The sequence below is a fragment of the Microcaecilia unicolor genome, chromosome 3, assembly GCF_901765095.1.
Source record: "Microcaecilia unicolor chromosome 3, aMicUni1.1, whole genome shotgun sequence".
Taxonomy (NCBI): domain Eukaryota; kingdom Metazoa; phylum Chordata; class Amphibia; order Gymnophiona; family Siphonopidae; genus Microcaecilia; species Microcaecilia unicolor.
In genome coordinates, this window is record NC_044033.1 from 254,726,710 (window position 1) to 254,751,582 (window position 24,873).

The 24,873-nt window shown below is 47.8% G+C and overlaps 1 protein-coding gene across 3 annotated transcripts; it reads right to left on the bottom strand.

The window, feature by feature from the left end:
• Positions 1 to 1,125: 1,125 nt before the first annotated feature.
• Positions 1,126 to 23,781, bottom strand: FLT3LG (fms related tyrosine kinase 3 ligand). 3 transcript variants are annotated; one of them, XM_030197928.1, is made up of 10 exons: positions 23,514 to 23,781; positions 11,879 to 12,002; positions 10,556 to 10,654; positions 9,366 to 9,419; positions 8,457 to 8,600; positions 6,923 to 7,073; positions 4,596 to 4,712; positions 3,946 to 4,163; positions 3,389 to 3,458; positions 1,126 to 1,347 (listed from the first exon to the last, which is right to left on the bottom strand). In XM_030197928.1, the coding sequence occupies exons 2-10, from the start codon at positions 11,945 to 11,947 to the stop codon at positions 1,295 to 1,297; spliced, it is 975 nt and encodes a 324-aa protein (XP_030053788.1). In that variant the 5' UTR covers positions 11,948 to 12,002; positions 23,514 to 23,781; the 3' UTR covers positions 1,126 to 1,294. The 3 variants fall into 3 exon arrangements, with proteins under 3 accessions (XP_030053788.1, XP_030053787.1, XP_030053789.1); XM_030197927.1 differs by lacking the exon at positions 23,514 to 23,781 and adding an exon at positions 17,838 to 17,875; XM_030197929.1 differs by lacking the exon at positions 23,514 to 23,781 and adding an exon at positions 14,360 to 14,518.
• Between the last annotated feature and the right edge of the window lie 1,092 nt (positions 23,782 to 24,873).

The window sequence follows — 24,873 nt, forward strand, 5'->3', positions numbered from 1 at the left end:
GGGAAGGCTGTGGGCGAACATGAGCACTGTGTATCCGTTGCACTGCCGGTGAAAATCTGCTACTTAAAAAGTATGCCAGGGAGGGAGGATGTTTGAGAGACCATATGGCATACAGGCAAGAGAGGGAGAGATTAGATCACTTGTGGGACAGGGCAGAGTTCTTCTACCTACCCATGTTGGGCCCAGGCTCACCCAAAATTGGGTGTCTGGCTATGCCCCTGCTGGGCCAAATGCAGCGGAGGCAGTTTCTCCAGGTCCTGGCCTGCTGTTAGCCACTGTGTTGAAAATCAGACAGCTCCTGTTGCATGGAAGGAGCACGCACCCTCTGTGAGGCAGCTACAGCAGGAAGTGCTGCCAGGCATCATTCACTGCCTATGAACGCACAATATTTGCCATTTTACACTATCAGAAAAGGAGAAGAGCACATTTTAAAATCATTTATTTAAAAAAAGAGCTGTAAACAAACATCAAAGGAGAGGGGGGGAAAGGAAAACCTAAGCAAGTGAGCAGGAAAAACACTTTATATTATAAAAATAGCTTTATCCGTCTCTGTAAACCATCTGTGCATCCATGGAAGGCACCTCATTAGGCAGAAAGGGGAGGAGGATACTGGCAGTGAGCAGTGGAGAAATACCTCTGACAAGTCCAGATTCTGGCACAGGGCGAAAGAACAGATAAAGACCTCCAAAATCCAGGCGAAGGCTCTCCATGTCAGACGCCTGAGCCCTACCTTCCCGTTTTACTCGCTCACATTCCCTCAGCATCCAAAGACCTGGGTCACAGGGTCATCCTTAGAGTGTGAAAGAGTCCCAGGTGTGGGTTTATCAGACTACAGAGGGCATCGGGCTTTCTTTGTCCTTTCAGAAATGCCGATTCTGTCTATAGCAAATGCTCAGGCATCCTTGGCTGGTTTCCAGAGTTGTCCAGGGGGATTTCTTAAATTATTTTTTTTTACATAAATATGTCCAGGGTGGAGAAAGCTCTATAGGTTCTGAGGGCAAACTTTCTGCATCTCTGCCAGCTGTACTCTCATTTTCTTCTCTGCTCTGCCTTCTGGAACAGGGACTGTGGGACTGTGTCTCCTTTTCCTGGGGAAACTCTGTCATACATGTCCTGCTCTTCACCCCTCAGACGACAGGTGAAAAGGGGGTGACTCGCAGGTCCCAGACAAAGCTGTAGCGGGCTCACAACTTGATACAGGGTGTACACACACCTGATGAAACTCTTCCGGAAGAATGTGGTGATGGTGAAGAAGGAAGAGATGGATAAAGCTGATTTCAGCTTGGTTCTCGACTCAGCGGGATTGAATGGTAGTACCTGAGCTTGCAGGGACAGCACTCAGGGGCTCTGTGAAGATGAATAACACAGGGGAAAAAAAGTGAGAGTCAAGAAGAAGAACCCTGTAACAGCTTAGAAAAGGAGGCAAGTACATTGCAGGTGCAGGGTGACCCCATGCAAAGAGACTAGAGCTACACTGCACTACAGACGCAGGGCGACCCCAGCACAAGAAAACCCCAGCTACACTGCACTACAGATGCAGGGCGACCCCAACACAAGAAAACCCAGGGCCGTACCAACACGGTAAGCACCACAGGGGGCGCCGACCTCTGGAGGGCGCCGCCACAGTGCTTACTCTCGCCGCTTACCTCAGCTCCGCGCCGCCCTGGGGGCTTTAAATCTTTTACCTCTGACATCGCAGCAGCTGAGCAGCATCAGTGAAAGTGCTGCCGACGTCTCCAGCCTTCCCTTCGCGCTCATTCGTTCCCTCAGTGTCCCGCCCTCGCAAGGAAATGACGTCAGAAGAAGGCGGGACACTGAGGGAACGAATGAGCGCGAAGGGAAGGCTGGAGATGTCGGCAGCGCTTTCACTGACGTTGCGCAGCTGCTGCCACGATGGAGGTAAATTTAAATTAAATACAAGAAACCAGACTCAGAGGGCAGGCAGATGGACATGGGAGGATGGATGGAGGAGGGAAGGGCAGAGAGGAGCATCGATGGACAAGGATGGACATGGATGGGAGGGCAGGGCCCAGGGAGATGAGAGATTGCTGGAAATGGAGGGGAGGGGAGAGAGAATTGCTGGATATGGATGGAGGAGGGAAGGGCAGAGAGGGACATGGATGGACATGGATGGGAGGACAGGGCCCAGGGAGAGGAGAAAATGCTGGAAATGGAGGGGAGGGGATAGAGAATTGCTGGATATGGATGGAGGAGGGAAGAGCAGAAAGGGACAATGATGGACATGGATGGGAGGACAGGGCCCAGGGAGAGGAGAAATTGCTGGACATGGAGGGGAGGGGAGAGAGGAGAATTGTTGGACATGGATGGAGGGGAGGGAAGGGAAGACAGAGGAAGGAGATGCACATGGATGGAGGGGAAGGGAGAGAGAAGAAATGCTGGGCATGGATGGAGGGTAGGGAACAGCGAGGAAGGAGATGAGATGAGGGAAAAGGGAGAAAAACTGCACATGGATGGAGAAAATAGGCAGAAGCTGGATCCACTGGACAGTCAAGTCTGCGGAGGACCCAGCTTTTACTTATGGATATAGAGCAAGAAATGAAGAAGAAAGGAGGGAAGTAAAGAAATAAATGGAAAGGAAGCCCTGGAAACGAAGTTAAGAGGACAGATAGCAGCAGAATCAGATACTGGGCCAGCATGATCAGAAAAAGAAAGTCACCAGACAACAAAGGTAGAAAAAAATCATTTTATTTTCATTTTAGTGTTTAGAATATGTCCACTTTGAGAATTTACATCTGCTATCTTATTTTGCAATGTATAGCAATTTGTTTCTAAGAATATTGCTGACAATTCCTGTCAGTGTGGCAAGTGGTGAGCGATCATTTTCACGGTTAAAAATCATAAAAAATTATTTGCGATCAAGTATTTCACAAGAAAGGCTTGTAAGCCTTGCCATAATTGCTATTGAGAATGATATATGTGCCCAGTTAGATATCAAAGATTTAATTACTAATTTCGTGAACGTGAAAGCACGAAAAGCTAAGTGGTTGTAAACCCTCTATTTGTTCAGCAATCCAACAAAGATGCACTCCATCTTTAAGCTCCTATTTCCTTTGCATCTTGTGCCACACGGGGGGCGGGGGAGGGGGGCGCCAACTGATAGTCTGCAGGGGGGCACCAGAGACCCTAGGCACGGCCCTGAGAAAACTCCAGCTACACTGCACTACAGACACATGGCAACCCCAGCACAAGAAGACCCCAGCTACACTGCACTACAGACGAAGTATGATCACAGTGGTTAAATACTGCAAAGAAATTGGACAGAAACTTGTTTTCCTATACACGTGAATGATGTCATTTCCTGGCCCAATCATCACCCACAAACATCTTAAGAGCACAATATACAGGAAACCCCACCCATGATCAGTACCTGGTCCTTCTGCTCCTTCTCTGCTCACTTCTCCTTCTCTCCTTTGATCACGAGAGCTGCTGTAACTCACCTAAAACAAGCACATGGGACATAAGGGAGGCAAAACCTGAAGAGATAGAAAATGAAACAAGAGCAGAGACACGCAGACTGTCCTACACCTCAGGCAGCAGATTCTGACAGGATCTAAAACACTGAATGCTCTTTATATCCTGCACTATGTGATACAGTGAGATAGAAGGGGTAGAAATGTCTGGGGATGATATTTATTCTTCACACGGTGTGATACAGTGAGATAGAAGGAATAGAAATGCCTGGGGATGGTTTTTATTCTCTGCACCATGAGATTCAATGAAATAGAAGGGTTAGAAATGTCTGGGGATGGTCTGTATTCCCTGTAGTGTGTGATACAGTGAGATAGAAGGGATAAAAGTGCCTGGGGATGATGGTCTTTACTCTTGACTTGGTATGATAAAGAACCAAGACTTTTTCTCTAAAGTTGGGCATGGCCCTCTGTTATCTTTTCAGGTTCAGTTATGGCTGGAGGCTTTGTTACTTACTGAATTCCGTGTTTTTCGCAATGACCGGATGCACCAGTAGATGATAACCAGAATGATGGAGACAAGAAAGAGGATGGGAATGCAGAGCCAGGCATGTGCTCTCTTAAGCCAATCCTTGGAGTCCACCAGTGCTGTGCTTCCCCGGGCGTACCCATTTGCCTTATTCTCTGGTGTCCTTCGAGGGCGTGAACCCGCCTCGCTGGAAGCTGAAATCCAGCCTAACATGACAGAAAGGAAGAGGATGGGGAAGAGACAAGCATTTCATGTTGCAAATAGAAATCCACCAATTGCTCCCTATTACCTTTCTCCCCGCCACACAGTGGTGAGGGTCTCTTCGCTGACTATACATGGGCATGCATGCTACCTTACTGGGACAGACTAGACATGGGCAAGCATTTCTTCAGATAGGGTTACCAGCTGGCTTCCATATTTCCCCCATGGGTTAATCTCAATCCCCCATGGACTGATCAGCTCTAATTTGCCTCTATTGCATGATGGTTATAGACCTGGAAGCAACGGGAGATGGTAATATAATTTGTACAGCTATTTTGAGACAGGGCAGTATGGTGGTGGTGGTGAGGGGCACATGGATCTAGTTGGCAGCCCCTGTATTGGGTAGTGTGAACACACAATGGATTCAGAGTGTCAACCTGAACTAGGCCGATGGTCCTCTTGGTGTGGTGGGACCTTCTCCTCATGATGTCTCCTGTCCTTTGCAGGCTGGCTTAGTCCAGTTGTCGTCATGGAGTCGGAGCCAGTCATCTGCACTGTTGATTGTTCAAAGTGGAAAGAAGACAGAAATAAAAATTCAAGAAGAGGCTGTGGCCTCCAATTTCCAAATGTGAAAAGTCTTTAGTTGGGTAACAGAACACACGGGTCGGCCTCCCGGCAGTATATTTGGGGACTGAAGGGGCTGGAGAATCCCAACACGTACAAGACAAAAACCTAAGATGAAGATAGATATCCGAAATAGTGCACGGTCCAGAGGTAAGGCAGTTATAACTCTACTAGTTGTGGAAAGAATGTATTAGCCACCCCAGAATGCACTGGGAACATAGGAATCAGCAAATGTTGGAGTCTATCACAGGAACAATCTATAAAAATAAAAACATAAGACTGGTACGTCTGCCATCTAGCAGCCATTCCAGACACTGGTACCAGTTTGTCTGAGTTACTGTGGAACCTGCATAAAGAAATATTAAAAAGTGTGGCCTGCTAGGTAGACATTGACAAAATAGAGCTTTATACAATATTTATTTATTTGTACAGTATATTAACAGATTCTGGGAATACTTGGAACTGATATGGAGGGCATTGATAGGAAAAGAATGAAATGTTTTTGGTGGGGGGGAGAGGTTGGCAGTAAACTGGTGTTGACTGACATATGGTTGTGGTCTTCTTATGTATCTAAAGTTAAAAAACCTCAACTGGAAAGTCAGGATAGGGCTCTATGCAGTGGTGTGCTGGAGCCGGCTCGCACCGGCTCGCAAGAGCCGGTTGTTAAATTTTCTTCCGGCTTGTGAGCCGGTTGTTGCAAATAGCGAGCCGGCTCTGGCTCTCCTCCCTCCCTTCGGATCCGCCTCACCTCCCGCTTGTTTTTTAAATTCTTGGCTTCCAGCGCCGAGTCGCCGACTGTCCTGAGTCCTCCCTTGCCGATTTGCGCTTTAAAAATGGCCGCCGAGACTTCCAGAGGCGGCCTCGCGAGACTTCGGCTGAAGTCTCGGTGGCCATTTTGAAGCGCGAATCGGCAAGGGAGGACTCAGACAGTCGGCGACTCGGCGCTGGAAGCGAAGAATTTAAAAAACAAGCAGGCGCGCGGTGAGAGACCGGATCGGGAGGGTGGGAGGGAGGGAGGAGAAGAAGAATTTCATAAAACAGCTCGGGAGGGGGTGGCAGGGGGGAAAAGAGAGTCGCTGCTGGGCATGGGTGGATGGAGGGGGTCGCTGGACATGGGTGCATGCAGGGCAGGGGAGAGGAGGGTCACTGCTGGACATCTGGGTGCATGCAGGGCAGGGCAGAGGAGGGTCACTGCTGGACATGGGTGCATGCAGGGCAGGGGAGAGGAGGGTACACTGCTGGACATGGGTGCATGCAGGACAGGGGAAAGGAGGGTCACTGCTGCACATGGGTGCATGCAGGGGAGAGGAGGGTCACTGCTAGACATCTGGGTGCATGCAGGGCAGGGCAGAGGAGGGTCACTGGTATGGGTGCATGCAGGGCATGGGAGAGGAGGGTCACTGCTGGACATGGGTGCATGCAGGGCAGGGGAGAGGAGGGGAGAGAGAAGAAATGCTGGACATGGATGGAGGGGAGAGAAAAGTGAGGAAGAAGATGAGATGAGGGAAAAGGAAGAGAGGAGAAAAACTGCACATGGATGAAGAAAATAGGCAGAAGCTGAGGACCAGAAATGAAGAAGAAAGGAGGAAAGAAATAAATGGAAAGGAAGCCCTGGAAACGGAGTTAAGAGGACAGATAGCAGCAGAATCGGATACTGGGCCAGCATGATCAGAAAAACAGTCACCAGACAACAAAGGTAGAAAAAAAATTATTTTATTTTCATTATAGTGTTTGGAATATGTTCACTTTGAGAATCAGGTGCTCAACATTAAAAATTTATATTTATTTACTTATTTATGGCATTTTATCCCACATTAAACATGAATTAGATTGGAACCTGGGATCATTTAATTTTTTTCCTGGAGAGAGTAATGCATTGCCCCCCTCCCCCGCTATAGCCAGCTCTGCAATTTTGGGGGGGGGGGCGCGTTGGTGGGCGGGGGGGGGGGGGGGGGGGGGGCGCTGAGGTGGACCGGGGAGAGAGCCTGTTGTTAAAAATTTACCAGCACACCACTGCCTCTATGTTTCTTACAGGGATGTGCTAAGGTTAAACTTTTTTTTAAATGATAAAAAAAAATATACTACACAATGTTTCCTTTAAACACAAACGAATGTCTCCACCTAGTGGCCTGGAACTTACCTGGCATGCACATAATCTGGGTACAGTTGGAAAAATCTAATGGCTTCTGCCCCCCTGTTAACTTGCTCTTCAGAACACTTATTTGTTGTTCAAGCAGACGAAGGAAGTTGGAGGCATTTGTACGCTCTCCTGTGAGGCAGTCGGTAGATACCTATCAAAAGGAAATAAATAAGCTTTAAGAGGCTTGAGCCAAGGAGACTGACACACTACAGTGATAATCCAGAACACAGATGTATATCCTTTATGCTTTGATCTCCAACAGAGCTCCTCCTGCAACACACATTACCTTCATCACTCATCCAACAATCAAAGGATGAGAGAATGATGAGGTGGGAGGGAGCTCAGGAGATCATCTAGAATCAGAGAACGATGGAGCTGGGTGGGACCTCAAGGAGATCATTTAGAATTAGAGAAAGATGAGTCTGAGAGGGACCTCAGGAGATCATCTAGAACCAGCGGAAGATGGGGCTGGGGGGGACCTCAAGGATATCATCTAGAATAAGAGAAAGATGGGGCTGGGGGGGACACCTCAGGAAATCAACTAGAATCAGAAAAAGATGGGGCTGGGAGGGACACCTCAGGCGAGCAACTAGAATCAGAAAAAGATGGGGCTGGGTGGGGGACACCTCAGGAGAGCAACTAGAATCAGAGAAAGATGGGGCAGGGAGGGACCTCAGGAAGATCATCTAGAATCAGAGATAGATGGGGCAGGGAGGGACCTCAGGAAGATCATCTAGAATCAGAGAAAGATGGGGCAGGGAGGGATCTCAGGAAGATCATCTAGAATCAGAGAAAGATGGGGCAGAGAGGGACATCAGGAAGATCATCTAGAATCAGAGAAAGATGGGGCAGGGAGGGACCTGAGCAAGATCATCTAGAATCAGAGAAAGATGGGGCTGGGAGGGACCTCAGGATAACATGTTGCACATTTTTCTCTTGCTGCCTGTGTAGCAGAGGTTTGTGAATTATTCAGGCTCAGGAATACACCACAGAGAAATACCTTAGCAGCCCATTAAAGGAAGCAGCAGAGTAATGGTGTGGGGGATGTGATGGTACCTTAAAGGCACTCTGACCATCACAAGCCGTATTGCCCTTGCAACAGCCCTGCAGGGAAACCCAACAGTTCCCTAGAACCAAAACCGATTATCCATTCCTGGCCTAGGTGCAGAACTCCACAGTGACCCATGACATGTGGGGATTTAACCTCACAGGTCACATGCTGGCACTGTCCACCAGCTTCAGGTCCAGAATGATCCAGGCCAGGTCTTGTGCTCCATCACATCTATGACCTTGGGAGTATAGTCTACTATGAAAAGCAGCAATCTGCAAGTCCCCTGGTGCAGGGCCAAAGCCAGTTCTAGTTCTGTGTGGCCCATATCGCTCCCGAATATAATGTCCAGGTGTCAGAGCACTTATTAGAAAAATCATCTGTATAAGGAGGGAACTAGGAAACACATCAGCCAGTCGGACGCAGTATGTTCATCCGCTGTAGCCGTTTCAGCGCAGTGCATCATACACTGGATGGCAAACTCACAGTGAAAGTGCAGCTCCCGAGGAAGGCGATTTCTCCCCTCACTTTCTCGAGGTTAACACTCAGTTCCTCCCCGGCCACCTTTCTCATCCTCTCCAACTCCTTCTTCATGAGCTGCAGCTGCCATAACTCTGAGCACCAGCTGTCCTGGGACCAAAAAATGCAGCCAAGGTAAGCAGAGGTGCACAGGAAGAGGTGTTTGTGTGTATGAGGGTCTCAGTACTGGAATAGCAGGGGGTGTTGCAGGGCAGGAGTGAGGTGCATTGGCAGAGCTGTGTATGAAGGTCTCAGTACTGGAATAGCAAGGGGTGTTGCAGGGCAGGAGTGAGGTGCATTGGCAGAGCTGTGTGTGAGGGTCTCAGTACTTGAATAGCAGGGGGTGCTACAGGACAGGAGTGAGGTGCATTGGTACAGCTGCATGTGAGAGTCTCGGTACTGGAATAGCAGGGGGTGAGGTGCATTGGTACAGCTGCGTGTGAGGGTCTCGGTACTGGAATAGCAGGGGTGCTGCAGGGCAGGAGTGAGGTGCATTGGCAGAGCTGTGTGTGAGGGTCTCGGTACTGGAATAGCAGGAGGTGCTGTAGAGCAGGAGTGAGGTACATTGGCAGAGCTGTATGTGAGGGTCTCGGTACTGGAACAGCAGGGGGTGCTGTAGGGCAGGAGTGAGGTGCATTGACAGAGCTGTGTGTGAGGGTCTGAGCACTGGAATAGCAGGGGGTGCTATAGGGCAGGAGTGAGGTGCATTGGCAGAGCTGTGTGTGAGGGTCTCAGTACTGGAATAGCAGGGGTTGTTGCAGGGCAGGAGTGAGGTGCATTGGCAGACCTGTGTATGAGAGTCTCAGCATTGGAATAGCAGGGGGTGATTCAGGGCAAGAGTGAGGTGCATTGGCAGGGAGTTGCTCTGGTACTTACCGGTTTGAGGTTGGAAGTGATGGAGATTGGATAATCCAGAAGGAGCCACTTAGACTTAGGAGGAAAAAGACAGAACAGGAAAATGTGTTACAGAAGCAGTAATGCTTTTCCTTTTCAAAATCTTCTGTTCTCAAGAGCAGGATGACGCTCTGAGAATGGTAAACGTCTGACAGATGTGGGAGTCTTGGGGCTGGGTTAGGGAGAGGCCAGAGGCAGACAGAACCATTAAAATCAACATTGTAATTGCTATTAATTTAATAGGGTTACCATATTGCTCCATAGGAGCAATGGTCCACATCGTTAGAAGTCAACGCCCCACTTTCCTCTCTCACTGGGACCCCTGAAGCCACCTCTTCCCTCACCCCGTCTCCCCACTACCCTTACACAGACCTTCACTTTCCCTGCAGGCCCCCTCCTAGTTCATCTCTCCAGAGCAGCCCAGGGAGCCTTCAAGGGCTGGTTCTGGGGACAGCAGCAGGTTCTGAGTCCAAACTTGGAATCAGTGCATGCTCACAGGCTGCAGAGTGGCCCTCCTGCCCCTAAATCATGTATGGGAGTCAGCACAGGTACCTACTGCTGCACCCAAAATTAGCCTCTGGCCTGTGATGGGGGGTGGGGGAGAAAGGGGAGGAGGAGAGACAGAGGAGGGGAAAGGCTATACATGCGAGTTTCCCTAGGCCTCAATAGTGTTCTTAGACACTGAAGACAGCTCCTGCTATAGCTGAACAAGATGTGTTACAGATCTTCCTGCACAGTCTCTGCTGTCTCACAGGATGTGTCAGAGGAACACTCAGTCCACCTGCACAGTCCCTGTTTGACAGGATGTGTCACAGGAACACTCAGTCCTCCTGCACAGTCCATGCTGTCTCACAGGATGTGTCAGAAGAACACTCAGTCCACCTGCACAGTCCCTGTTTGACAGGATGTGTCACAGGAACACTCAGTCCTCCTGCACAGTCCATGCTGTCTCACAGGATGTCTCAGAGGAACACTCAGTCCACCTGCACAGTTCATGCTTTCTCACAGGATGTCTCAGAGGAACACTCAGTCCACCTGCACAGTCCCTGTTTGACAGGATGTGTCACAAGAACACTCAGTCCTCCTACACAGTCCATGCTGTCTCACAGGATGTGTCACTGGAACACTCGGTCCTTCTGTCACTCAAGCCAGAAAGCACATGAGATACTAACCAGATTCTTAATCTGCCGGTCGAAGGTGGTTGATATTGGGTTTTTGAAGTGACAGGAGTGAGAAGGATCCAGAAGGGACACCAGCAGGAGGGCAGCTACCTGCAGCCAGATGACAAGAGAAACACTTTAGGAGTCAGCTGGGAACTCGCTCTCAGACACAATAAGACCTGGACATTAGAAAAAGTCAGGTGCACAGAGCGCAGCCCTGTGTCTGAGTTCTAATCCCCAGCTCTGTCACTGACTCTCTGTGTGTGACCCTGGAAGATGTCACTGTTTCTCTGTATATAAACTCTAATCCCTCGTTCTCTCACTGACTCTGCCTGTGATTTTAGCCTGTGTCTGAGATCTAATCCCCGGCTTTGTCACTGACTCTCTGTGTGTGGCCCTGGGGTGGATCACTTATCTCTCTGTGTCTCAGCTCTAATCTCCAGCTCTGTCACTAACCCTCTCATCTTGAGGTAAGTCACATTATCTCCCTGTGCCTCATTTCTAATCCCCATCTCTGTCCTTGAGACTGTGTATGACCCTAGGGTGAGCCACTTTATTTCCCTATGCCTGAGCTCTAATCCCCTGCTCTGTCACTGACTCTGTGTGTGATCCTGGGAGAAGTCACTTTATTTCCCTGTGCCTGAGCTCTAACCCCCAGCTCTGTTACTGACTCTCTGTGTGTGACTCTGGAGTTCAGTCACTATTTCCCTGTGCCCTGCCCCTGCTGCCCTCGCCGCCCCGCCCCCCCGAGGTCATCGCCGCTGCTCCCCCTCCACCCCCCCGAGGTCACCACCACTCCCCGCCAAGATCGCAGCAGCCACTGCTCCCCCCCGAGGTCGCCGCCGCCACCGCTCCTCCCTCCACCCCCCAAGGTCGCTGCTGCTCCCCCCCTCCGTTTGCCACTGGGCCGGGCCCCCTGCATTGAAATCGCAGTCTCACCTCTGTGAAAGCAGCGCTGCAGGCAGCAAAAATGCCTCCCTTCAGCCCACCTTGTGTCCCGCCCTCGTGGAAGTTACGTCAGACGAGGGTGGGACACAGGGAGGGAAGGAGGGCCGAAGGGAGCCGTTCTGCTGCCTGCAGCACTGCTTTCATGGAGGTGAGACTGTGATTTCAATGCAGGGGGCAGACGGTCGCCAACGGAGGGTGGGTGGGACTGCGGCGCCGGGCCCCCCTTGGAGGCCCGGGCCCGGGGAATTTTGTCCCCCCTGCGGCTATGACTATGACCCACATTCCTGGGATACCAACCCTAGGGGAAGTAACAAGTGTTGAACATATGGCATTCACTTTTATCTGAGAAAGGACGTTCTCCAGGCTGATCGGCAACAGTGTACCTACCGGGAACAGTCTGAGGGTCACGGAGCCAGCATGGGAGAGAATGTCCTGACAAGCATGGTACTTAATCATCTCAACATCGCTGGCTGGGATCACATCCTGGGATGGCAGCCAAGGAGCACAGGACCTGCAAAACCAGGGAGAGTGAGACAGAGAAGAAAGAGACACAGAGAGAAAGAAGGAGGGAGGGGAAGAAAGAGACAGAGAAAAGGAAAGAGAGGAGGGAAGAGAAGAAGAGAGGGGAAAGGGAAATGGGACTTGATACCAGCTTTCTGAGGTTTTTGCAACTACATTCAAAGCGGTTTACATATATTCAGGTACTTATTTTGTACCAGGAGCAATGGAGGGTTAAGTGACTTGCCCAGAGTCACAAGGAGCTGCAGTGGGAATGGAACTCAGTTCCCCAGGATCAAAGTCTACTGCACTAACCACTAGGCCACTCCTAGTGGACACAGAGAGACTGAGCAAGGGGAAGAAACAGACACAGAGAGAAGGTAGGGGAGAAGTTAGAGAAAGAAAGAAAGAAAGAAAGAAAGAAAGAAAGAAAGAAAGAAAGAAAGAAAGAAAGAAAGAAAGAAAGAAAGATTGACACAGAGAGAAGGAAGAAGAGAGGGGAGGAAAGAGACACAGAGAAAGAGAGAGGGGAAGATTGACACAGAGAAGGCAGGAGCAAGGAGTGGAAAGTGACACAGAGAAGGAAAAAAAGAGGGGAGGAAAAAGAGACACAGAGAGAGGAAGGAGAGAGGGGAGCAAAGAGATACAGAGAGAAAGAAAGAGTGAGGGGAGGAAAGAGTGGCATAGAGAGAAGGAAAGAGAGACACAGAGAGATGGAAAGAGAGACACAGAAGAAAAGAGAGGAGGAAAGATTGATTCAGAGAGGGAAAGAGCAAAGGGAGGAAAGAGACACAGAAGGAAAAGAGCGAGGGGGGGAGGAAAGTGACACAAAGAAGAGAGGGGAGGAAAGACACACAGAGAGAAGGAAGGAGCGAGGAAAGGAAAGAGAGACAGAGAGAAAGAAAGAACAAGGGGAGGAAAGAGAAACACAGAGAAAGAAAGCGAGGGGAGGGGAGGAAAGGCTGACACAGAGAGAAGGAAGGAGTGAGGGGAGGAAAGAGACACAGAAAGCAAGAGCAAGGGGAGGAAAGAGAAACACAGAGAGAAGGAAAGAGTAAGGGAAGGAAAGAGAAACATAGAGAGAAAGAAAGAGGGGAGGAAAGATTGACACAGAAAGAAGGAAAGATCAAGGGGAGGAATGAGAGACACAGAGAAGAAAACAGAGGACAGGAGGAAAGTGACACAAAGAAGAGAAGGGAGGAAAGCGACACAGAGAGAAGGAAGGAGCAAGGAGAGGAAAGAGAGAGACACAGCGACAGAGAGAAAGAAAGAGCAAGGGGAGGAAAGACTGAGAAAGAAAGAAAGAAAGAAAGAAAGAAAGAAAGAAAGAAAGAAAGAAAGAAAGAAAGAAAGAAAGAAAGAAAGAAAAAGAGCAAGGAGAGGAAAGATTGACATAGAGAGAAGGAAGGCTTGAGGGGAGGAAAGACTGACACAGAGAGAAAGAAGGAGCGAGGGCAGAAAGCAGTTTCCAGGTTCTAGTACTGGTCTGATAACATAGGCAGCCGAGACCCCTCGGGCCCCCATTAACTGCATTAACCACCATAACTCAATAAAGACTTCACATGTAGTATTTGTTGACTTGGCACAACTTGGCCGCAGCTTTATTTTAAATACAAAAACATATCTTAACCCTGGGCATACCCAAGCCGCTACAGCCTCTGGCTCAATAACCCCCAAGCCAAGTCCGCAGCCCTAGCAAGACTGGCTAATCTTGAACAGTGTCCAGTCAAGAAGAAAGTGAGGAGAGAGGAAAAGATTATTTTGAGATTTATGGGGAGAATTATGATGGCATTTGTAAAGAAGGAAATTAATATTTACAGATTATCTGGTGATCATACTGTATTGTAAAACTCCTGAAACTGAAAGGTGAAATGGGATAGAAATGCACAAATTAAGTTAAATTAAATAAGGGGGAGGGAAAGAAAGGAGAAAGATTAAAAAAAACACAGAGAAAGGAAAGAGGAGAGAAACAGGCAGAGGAAAAGCAGAAAGTAAGGCGTGACAAGGAGAGAAGCGGGGAACAAGATAAAGGGAAGGAGAGAAGGAATGAGACTCAGAGAGACAGACACTGTTAACTTGACTTTTTAGTCCCTGTAACTTTATGGTGAAAGGGTGGAGGGCTGTCGACTGATGGAGTTTCAGGGTGGGTAAGACTTTAAATGTGGGAGAGGAGAAACCTGAATAAGGGCCTACAGGGTACACTAGAAAGATGCAAGTTGGTATGGTGACAGCTGGAAGAGATGATGGTCAGAACATGGGAAAGGAGAAGAAGGAACAGGGCACATCACACAGTAGGGAGGGGGAAGTCAGACTCTCAAGGTGAGAGCTAGAGGCAAGGTTATGAAAGGAAAGGCAATTCCTGAGACTCACCCATCAAGAAGCCTGGTGGAAAGAGAGGAAGAATGTGACACCACCTTTGCCTCGGTCTCTCTCGTCACTGTTGTCTCTTTCCTGTCTCCCTCTCTAACTCCTGAAACATATCAGTCCTGTAGTGCTTTAACAAGAGGTCGCCTGTCCCTCCCTCTATGTTAGGTACCAGAAACCTCACCACAAACAGCCCCAGACCCCAGAAACCCGCAGCTGTTCTTAGAAAAGGGTTCCAGGTACTGGGGGGGGGGGGGGTGGATGTGGGATGCTACGAGAGTGGCAGACCCAAAAGGAACAAACTGACCAATATTCAAAAGCACTTCCGTGAAAAGAACTCCTGCAAGCTGGACAGCACACTGAAAGCTCCCTCTGACCACCTCGGCACCATCTGGACAGGACCCCATACGCTAAAGACCACTGACCATTTTAGTAGCCGCCCTCTGGACCGACTCCATCCTGTTTATATCTTTTTGAAGGATCAGTCTCCAGAATTGTTACACAATATTGTAAATGAGGTCTCGCCAGAGACTTACAGTGGGGGAAATAAGTATTTGATCCCTTGCTGATTTTGTAAGTTTGCCCACTGACAAAGACATGAGCAGCCCATAATTGAAGGGTAGGTTATTGGTAACAGTGAGAGATAGCACATCACAAATTAAATCCGGAAAATCACATTGTGGAAAGTATATGAATTTATTTGCATTCTGCAGAGGGAAATAAGTATTTGATCCCCCACCAACCAGTAAGAGATCTGGCCCCTACAGACCAGGTAGATGCTCCAAATCAACTCGTTACCTGCATGACAGACAGCTGTCGGCAATGGTCACCTGTATGAAAGACACCTGTCCACAGACTCAGTGAATCAGTCAGACTCTAACCTCTACAAAATGGCCAAGAGCAAGGAGCTGTCTAAGGATGTCAGGGACAAGATCATACACCTGCACAAGGCTGGAATGGGCTACAAAACCATCAGTAAGACGCTGGGCGAGAAGGAGACAACTGTTGGTGCCATAGTAAGAAAATGGAAGAAGTACAAAATGACTGTCAATCGACAAAGATCTGGGGCTCCACGCAAAATCTCACCTCGTGGGGTATCCTTGATCATGAGGAAGGTTAGAAATCAGCCTACAACTACAAGGGGGGAACTTGTCAATGATCTCAAGGCAGCTGGGACCACTGTCACCACGAAAACCATTGGTAACACATTACGACATAACGGATTGCAATCCTGCAGTGCCCGCAAGGTCCCCCTGCTCCGGAAGGCACATGTGACGGCCCGTCTGAAGTTTGCCAGTGAACACCTGGATGATGCCGAGAGTGATTGGGAGAAGGTGCTGTGGTCAGATGAGACAAAAATTGTGCTCTTTGGCATGAACTCAACTCGCCGTGTTTGGAGGAAGAGAAATGCTGCCTATGACCCAAAGAACACCGTCCCCACTGTCAAGCATGGAGGTGGAAATGTTATGTTTTGGGGGTGTTTCTCTGCTAAGGGCACAGGACTACTTCACCGCATCAATGGGAGAATGGATGGGGCCATGTACCGTACAATTCTGAGTGACAACCTCCTTCCCTCCGCCAGGGCCTTAAAAATGGGTCGTGGCTGGGTCTTCCAGCACGACAATGACCCAAAACATACAGCCAAGGCAACAAAGGAGTGGCTCAGGAAGAAGCACATTAGGGTCATGGAGTGGCCTAGCCAGTCACCAGACCTTAATCCCATTGAAAACTTATGGAGGGAGCTGAAGCTGCGAGTTGCCAAGCGACAGCCCAGAACTCTTAATGATTTAGAGATGATCTGCAAAGAGGAGTGGACCAAAATTCCTCCTGACATGTGTGCAAACCTCATCATCAACTACAGAAGACGTCTGACCGCTGTGCTTGCCAACAAGGGTTTTGCCACCAAGTATTAGGTCTTGTTTGCCAGAGGGATTAAATACTTATTTCCCTCTGCAGAATGCAAATAAATTCATATACTTTCCACAATGTGATTTTCCGGATTTAATTTGTGATGTGCTATCTCTCACTGTTACCAATAACCTACCCTTCAATTATGGGCTGCTCATGTCTTTGTCAGTGGGCAAACTTACAAAATCAGCAAGGGATCAAATACTTATTTCCCCCACTGTATACAGGGGCATCATCACCTTCTTTTTCCTACTGGCCATTCCTCTTCCTATACATCCAAGCATCCTTCTAGCTTTTGCCATCACCTTTTCTACCTGGTTGACCACCTTAAGATCATCACATACGATCACACCCAAGTCCTGCTCCTCTTTCATGCACAAAAGTTCTTCACCCCCCCTAAACTGTACCATTCCCTTGGGATTTTGCAGCCCAAATGCATGACCCTGCATTTTTTAGCATTAAATCAGAGCTGCCAAATTCTGGACCATTCTCCAAGCTTTGCTAAGTCCTTCCTCATGTCATCCACGCCATCAAGGATGTCCACCCTACAACAAAAAGTGGAGATGCCTAGGGGGATAATGATGGAGCCATACTCTGGCCAACAATAAAACATGATTATCCCCCCTGCCCATCTCCACTTTTTGCTGTTCCTGTTTTCTGTGGAACATTTTTCTCTTCCTATTTCTCTTCTGCAGATCTGAGATAAGCGTTACCTGACAGCCATTTGGCGATCTTTTATAATTCGTTTTGCAAAGAAAGAGACCAAGGACTGATTTCTGCAGCATGTCAGGGGTAAGGGCCTTTTCCTCAGACTGAAGTTCATTTACCAACCACCCTTTGTTGCTTCCCCTAAGTGCAAAGAGGAGAAGAAGGGGGACATTTCTGGCAGGGTTTCACCTCTCCACTTTTGCAGGCTTTACACTAGAAAAGTACTTTCTTTGAAGACCAAGCTGGGTCACACCTCCATAAGAAAGCGTCATTGTGGAGAAACTGAAACAGGAAAGTACCAGGGCATCCCAAAGAGACCTGGCAAGATTCCTGAAAGGCAGGCAGCCTGCTAATCCACTCTGGGGACAGGATGAATGCACTGCTCATATATCTATCAGGGAACTGGGGTTATTTTCTTCTGTACAGCCCCTACTATCTCTTCTGCCACCTACCCTGAGGCTACTGACCTGGGGTCCCAATATGCTAACCTCTTTATGGCAGAACTGGAAGAGACATTTTTAAATACACGTCAGACTAAACCCCTAAAATACTACTGATATATTGATGACATTTTTATGATTTGGACTGAGGGGGAAGAAACTACTACTACTACTTATCATTTCTATAGTGCTACTAGACGTACGCAGCGCTGTACACTTGAACATGAAGAGACAGTCCTTGCTCGACAGAGCTTACAATCTAATTAGGACAGACAAATAGGACAAACAAGAGATAAGGGAATATTAAAGTAAGGATGATAAAATAAGGGTTCTAAACAAGTGAATAAGAATTAGGAGTTAAAAGCAGCATCAAAAAGGTAGGCTTTTAGCTTAGATTTGAAGACGGCCAGAGATGTAGCTTGACCTACCTGCTCAGGAAGTTTATTCCAGGCATATGGTGCAGCAAGATAAAAGGAACGGAGTCTGGATTTAGCAGTAGAGGAGAAGGGTGCAGATAAGAGAGATTTACCCAGTGAACGGAGTTCCCGTGGAGGAATGTAGGGAGAGATGAGAGTGCAGAGGTACTGAGGAGCTGCAGAGTGAATGCAGTTATAGGTCAATAAGAGGAGTTTGAACTATATGCGGAAACAGATAGGAAGCCAGTGAAGTGACTTGAGGAGAGGGTTAATATGAATATTCCGCCACTAAAACAATTATACAGTTCTTTCAATGCATAACCATCCTACAATCAAATTCAAAATTGACTACTCCCCAGATAACGTCAGTTTTTTGGACACCACAGTTTCCATCAGCAATGGTTATATAAAAACATCTATATACAGGAAACCCACAGACTAATGCAGTTACCTCCACAACTCCAGCTTTCACCCTTCAAATACAAAAAAATCCATTATTTACAGCCAAGCCACAAGATACCACTGTATCTGCTCTGATCCAGGGGACAGAGATAAACACTTCAAAATCCTGACCGAATCCTTCAAACAAAAAGGCTACAACCCCAAAATAATCTCCAAGAATGTTGCCTGCTCCCTCAAAACACCCACGGAGAACCTACTACAGTACAAAGAAAAGAAAGCCACAGACAGAACCCCCCTTGTAGTGACATACAACCCAGAGCTGGAAAAACCACAAAAGATCTATAGCCACTACTGCAGGAGGGTGAACTACTGAAAGAGATATTCCCTTCCCCACCAGTGCTGGCCTTCCGACAGCCACCCAACTTAAAACACAAACTAATGAGAAGCAAGCTCCCGATAGAAACTCAAAAAAAAAAAGAGAGTGGCACACATCCTTGCAATATATGCAGCTGCAAACTATGCCAAAACATTTCAGAGGATCCCACAGTAATTCACAAAGGAAAAATACTCAACATAAAGGAATCCTTTACATGCTCATCTTCAAATGTGGTATATATCATTCAATGTAAAACGTGTGACGAAGGTGATATATTGGAGAAACAAGCCAGATGCTGAAGACAAGATTCAATTTATATAGACATCATATGAAAAATGCCAGTGCCAACCAGGATGTCACCTCTGTGGGGCAGCACTTTACAAAACCAGAACACTATATTAATGATTTTATGGTGAGAATACTAAAAGGAAACATTCAAACAATCCAGGAACGTAAGATCTTTGAATTCAGAATGATTAAATATTTTGACACTCTCCAGACAGGACTTAACAAAGATCTGGGTTTTCTAGCCCATTATAAACCATACAAGTCTTTCCTCCCGATTCCCCTGTTCTTCCTGATGCACTCCTGTTCCCTGTTGACTCCATTACTGCGTCTATGCCAACTTTTGTCTCCAATTGTGGTTTTGAGTCAAGTTTACCTCATTAACACCTCAGTCTTGGCATCTCATCGATCAGTAACCTTCTCTTATTTGTCACTAAAGAAATTGTGTCAACACGGATGACTACTTGCTGTTCTGATCTAAGATGTCTTAAGGTACCCATTCATGGCCTACTTTCTCTGGCTCTCATGGTTATCAATCAGTCTCTCAACAGGAAAGTGGTGGTTTGTCCCATCCTGGAAAAATCCTTCCTGAACCCAAATGCCCCTTCTAGCTATAGACCAATTTCCAACTTGTGTTTCTTCTCGACATTGGTGGAGACAGTAGCTTTTTCAGAGTTATCTGCTCATACTGAAAGTATGTCCATTTTACATCCTCGACAATCAGGTTTTCAAGTGGGACACACTACCATGACTATCCTAGCTGCTTTTTAAAGTGACAGTCAAGCTATTTGGACAGTGGGCGAGTGGCCTTGGCTGTATGCCTTGATCTGTCTGCCACATTTGACCTTGTTGATCATACATTATTGTTAACCAGATTAGCCAAGACTGGAATGTGGGCCCAGGTTTAGGATGGTTCGAATCTTTTCTACAGGATTGCTCATTCTCAGAAGATATGCTGTCTTCTACTTTTTCCACCTATCCATTAAATTACGCAGTTCCACAGGGCACGAGCCAATTGCAAAATCCTTTTTCTAGGTTTTGTTAGTTTTTGTTTCATTTTGTACACCACTTTGTTGCTTGCTGAATAAACATAAGCAATAAACCTAAAAAAGAGAGACTATGATAAAATGAAGACATGAAAAGAAGGGGTTGCAAAAATTAAACATCTCCATGTGACGTGGCGTGGACACTTTAAAAACACCATTTTTGGAAGCCCAGACCAAATGTATTCCATGCATTAGCAAAGAAGACCAAATGACTGCCAGTGCAGTTAAATGGTGAGGTGAAAGAGGCTCTTAAAGCTATAATGACATCTTTCAAAATATAGAAAGCTAATCCAAATAAAGAAAATAGGAAATGACATAAGAGGTGGCAAGATAGAAGTCAAACTTGAATAAGGCAGGCCAGAGAAGAATTTAAAAGGAAGCTTAGCATATTGCAAAAACTAATTCAAAAGAACTTTTATCAAATACATTCAAAGCAAAAAGCCTGTGAGGGAGTTGATTGACCATTAGATGACTGAGGGATAAAAGGGATACCCAGAAAGGCAAAATCATAGCAAAAAAACTAAACACTGTCTTTGCTTCAGTCTTTGTTGAGCAGGATGTTGGGGAGATACCCATGCCAGAAATGTATTTGATGGTAATGCCTCCTAGGAAATGAAGCAAATCACAGTCTCCCTAAAAGATGCTATGAAGCAAAGTGAACTGAAATGTAACAAATCACCTAGACCTGATGGGACTTGAAACTTAAGAGTAGCCTGAAATGCTTACACCATGTAGCTCAATTTACTGAGAGCCAAACCACATGGTATGGACTGTGTTCTGCAGTGCTGGTGACCTCAGTGGCCAATGTGGGAAAACCCACAGGACAGCACAAAAGCCCTGGTATCAGAGCAGTTTTGAGGTGCTGCAGTCACCTGGTACCTGGGATATATGAGCCCTGGTGTACACACCCTAGAGTTCTGAAACAACTCAAAACTAAGGCTTCATATCTACTACAAGTACCCTATACCCTATCATTAAAATCAGTTTGAGTACCGAGAATTGGGAGTGGCCAGTGTAATGCCACTCTTTAAAAAACATTCTGGGGTGATCATGAAACTATAATTCAATGAGCCTGACGGTGGTGCCAGGCAATATAGTGGAAACAATTCTGAAAAACAAAATTACTGGCTGCATGGATAGGCAAGGGTTAATGGACAGAGCCAACATGGAGTTGGCAAAGGGAAGCCTTGCCTTGCCAATCTGTTAAATGTTTTTTTAGACATTGTTCATAAATATGTGGATAAATGGGAGCCAGTTGACAAGGTCGATCAGAATTTTCAGAAGACAATCGATAAACCGTATCGTGAGAGGCTCCTGGGGAAATTAAAGAGTTATGGAATTGGGAGATGCTTAAAAAAAATCACAAAACAGAGATTAAGCTTAAATGGTAGTTTTCCCAGTGGAGAAGGGTAAACAGTGGAGTGCCCCAGGGATCAGTACTGGGACCAACAATGGGATAAATGTTCAGCTGGCGGTGGTCAGCATTCATTGGCTGCTGCTGGCATTATTCCCGGGCATTGGTATTAAAGATCCAGGTTTATGCAGCCGGCTCTCTCTTTTGCAGTTAAGTGTGATACTCAGCACTTAACTTCCTAAGTGAAACTGAATAAAGACAGGACTGAGTGTTGTGCACTCCGATTTAGCCACTTAACTCAGAGCCTCTTTTACAAAGCCACGCTAGTGATTCCGTCACGGCAAATGAGAAGAAACCCATAGGAAGCTGAATGGGCTTCCTCTCATTTACCGCAAAGGAATTGCTAACGCAGCTTTGTAAAAGAGGCCCTGTTAAGTGGCTAAATCGGACTGCACAGGTAAGTGCTGAATAGTATTTAAGGGCATAAGTGGCAGCACCAGTGGTGGGAGGCGGGGTTAGTGCTCGGCAGACGTCTACGGTCTGTGCCCTGAAAATGGCAGATACAAATCAAGGTCAGGTATACACATAAAGTAGAACATATGAGTTTATCTTGTTGGACAGACTGGATGAACCGTACAGGTCTTTCTCTGCTGTCATCTACTATGTTACTATGTAAGTTGTGACTCTGCCCCCAGACTGCCCACAAAATGGCTGGCCTCGAGTTCTGATATCCAGAGGCGCTAATGGGTTAAGGGTCACTGAATATCAGCAGATAGTCCCGCTGTGATTTAACCAGGCAGGAATCTCTCCCGCCTAGGGATAACGATTGAGGTGATCAAATCTGCAGATAACGCACAACAGTTCAAAGCTGTGAGGAACCGCAGGAGGACCTGATCAGACTGGGGGCTCGGGCATCCGGACGACAGATGAAATTTAACGTGTACAAGCAGAAAGTGATGCACAGAAGGAAAAAGAATCCTAACTGGATCCTTGTGAGGAGGCAGAACCCAGGAACAGGACCTTGGCATCTCAGTGAAGACCATGATGAAATCCTTGATCCGTGCGTAAACGGCGAAGTGGGATGGGCCACTGGGACCACGGCTCGGCCAATATTTTGCTCGTGATGGAGAGTTTGAGGGTGGGGCTGGAGTTTAGTTTGTTTCGTCCCTCCAACCAAAAAGGTGTTTCGCTGCCGTGGGCTCAGTGAGCGGCAACAGTCAAACAAGCAGCAGACAGAAACGATTAGGCAAGGGATGGAGAATGAAACAGAAAAGGTCACAATGCCTCTGAGTTGCTAGATGGTAAGACTGTACAGTTCCGACTGCCACAGCTCAAAAAAGATATAGCAGAAAAGGTTCAAAGAAGGGTGACAAAAAGTCATGAAGGGAATGCAACCCTTCCCTTATGAAGAGCTTAGGGGCAGCTTGGAGGAGATACAGGTATGCTGGAGATCTATGAACTCCTGAGTGTAACTAGAAAATGCTCAGTCATCCTTTCCGTGCAGGTCCAAGAAATTAGTTTGTAGAACAAATGGGAGAAAGTGTTAAAATGTGCTGGAAGATGTGGTGAAAGCAATTACTGGGTTGAGCCAAGTTCCTAGAGGAAAAAAACTGACACAAATTAACCAGGGAGACTTGGGAGAGCTGCTGCTGATCTCTCTGGGTGTGGGGAACGAATGGATCTTCTTTTTGGGATCAATCTGGATTTGTCACTGTCAAAGTCAAGTTGCAGGGCTGGATGGACCTTTGGCTGACCCAATAGGGCACAGCCTATGTCCTCCACTTCGCCCATTGCTTTTCAGAAACCTTACCAGTCCCCTACCCCTGAAAATTCTTCTTCCTCAGCCCCCCTCCCCTTTGTACTGAAGAGATGCTCCGTCCCTCCCTGCAACGTACCCCAAATGGTACCTTTTCATTGCACCTGCAAAAAGTGCCCCGTTATTGTAATGGGGGGGGGGGGGTTGTGCCTCCCCCCCTACCCACCCAATGTTCGGCACTTACCAGCTGCTCCTCCCTCCCCCTTCGCCGAACCCCTTCAAACCTTTTGCAAGCTGCCGAAAGGCAGGGACAACAGTAGCAGTATATGTCCCGAGGCGTTTCGGCAGCTGTGACTTCTGCAGCCCGGTGGAAAGGGGCAGAGTCTACCGAGAACTTGATGCATGGTGCAAACCTTGGAAAGACACAGACTGACAGACAGACAGAGGACAGCCACAGGCTAGGACTCGCCTCAAGCAGACAGGGGACAGCGCTGCTCCTGCTCGTACATCTCCTGGGACAGTGGCTGGGATTGGTACCCCTCTTGGCCCCTGGCAGGACTCCCAGCTCCGCAGTGAGCACCGGTTCTGAACTTAGTCTTGCTCCACTTCTAGATCCGGTTCTGCCACCGCCCCCCTCACCCTTCACGGCTGCTTCTCCCCCATGGTGTACAGAGAGCACCGCCTCTCCCGCCAAGAGAAAGCAAAGCGAAAGTGATAGCAGGGGAGGAGAGAAGAGCGGTCGGGAGGAGAGGAGGAAAGGGGGAAAAGGGGTGTCAGAGGAGAGGGGGAAAGGAAGTAGCCGGGGAGAGGAGGAGGGGGCAAGGGGAAGGCAGAATAGGGGAGCAAAGGGATAGAGAAGAATGGGGGAAAGGGGTGGAAGAAAGGGGGTGGCATTGGAGGGAAGGAAGGCAGAAACTGCCAGAGGATAGGGTGTAGAGAAGGATATGGGGAAAGGTGTGGGAGTGGAGGGGTAAGAGGATAAAGGGGGGGGGGCGGAGGTTAAAACCAACGGGATTCGAACATGGGAAAGGGAACGAAGGGATGCGCATGAGGAGGGAAGAGGGGGTGTGAAGGAAGGAAATGGGCATTCGCAAGCCTGTGAGACCATGGCCACAAAATGACCACAGTACAAGCATTTGCCTGTTTTCACGCCTGCCCCTATGTCCCAGAACCTGCAGAAAACGTAGTCAACACCAGATACTCTATCCCCAACCTAACTCCATCCATTCCTTGAAAGCCTACACTTCCCACTATGCACCGAGATGTAAGCTTCAAAACCAGGAGCCTGAATATTTGTCAGCTCTGGGGTTGGGGGCATTTATAGCTGAGGTCCGCAAATTCTGGAAATGTGCAGGAGACAGGCAGAGCTCAGGCAGTGCAGCACTATAGCCCTGGCAGGGAGCCCGGAATTTCAGAGTCTAGGCAGAGTTTCATTTGGAACATTTTCAGCCATTTTTGCTGGAGAAATAGATACATTTTTCCAGGACAGAAAAAATGCAGTACACAGAGGTTGAGTGAATGCGGATCAACACGGCTGAAAATATCATACAGAAAAATGCAGAGAGCACAGGAACTGAAAATATCAGCGACTGAAGCACAACGCAAGGAGCTCCAGGCTCTCAAAATACCAATGACTGAAGAAAAACGCAGAGTGGGTGGGAACTGAAAATACCAGACTGCAGCACAACGTAATAAGAGCACGGTACCAGAAAGTGCAGAGGCTGAAAATATGGAAGGAGACCCCAGAAAAATTCAGAGCAGCGCAAGGGCTGAAAATATCCTTTGCTGCTTTTAAGCTTCCCTGGAACAGCTGGCTCACACTGTCTTTG

Bases quoted from the DNA above. Each gene is read 5' to 3' on its own strand.
- FLT3LG (XM_030197927.1), bottom strand. From the start codon at position 17,863: ATGCCTGGAATAAACTTCCTGAGCAG. The intron at 4,713-6,922 runs GTAAGTTCCAGG...AACAATCAACAG, and splicing joins CCAGATTATGTGCATGCCAG to TGCAGATGACTGGCTCCGAC. The intron at 3,459-3,945 runs GTAAGTAACAAA...TGCTTGTTTTAG, and splicing joins TGCGAAAAACACGGAATTCA to GTGAGTTACAGCAGCTCTCG.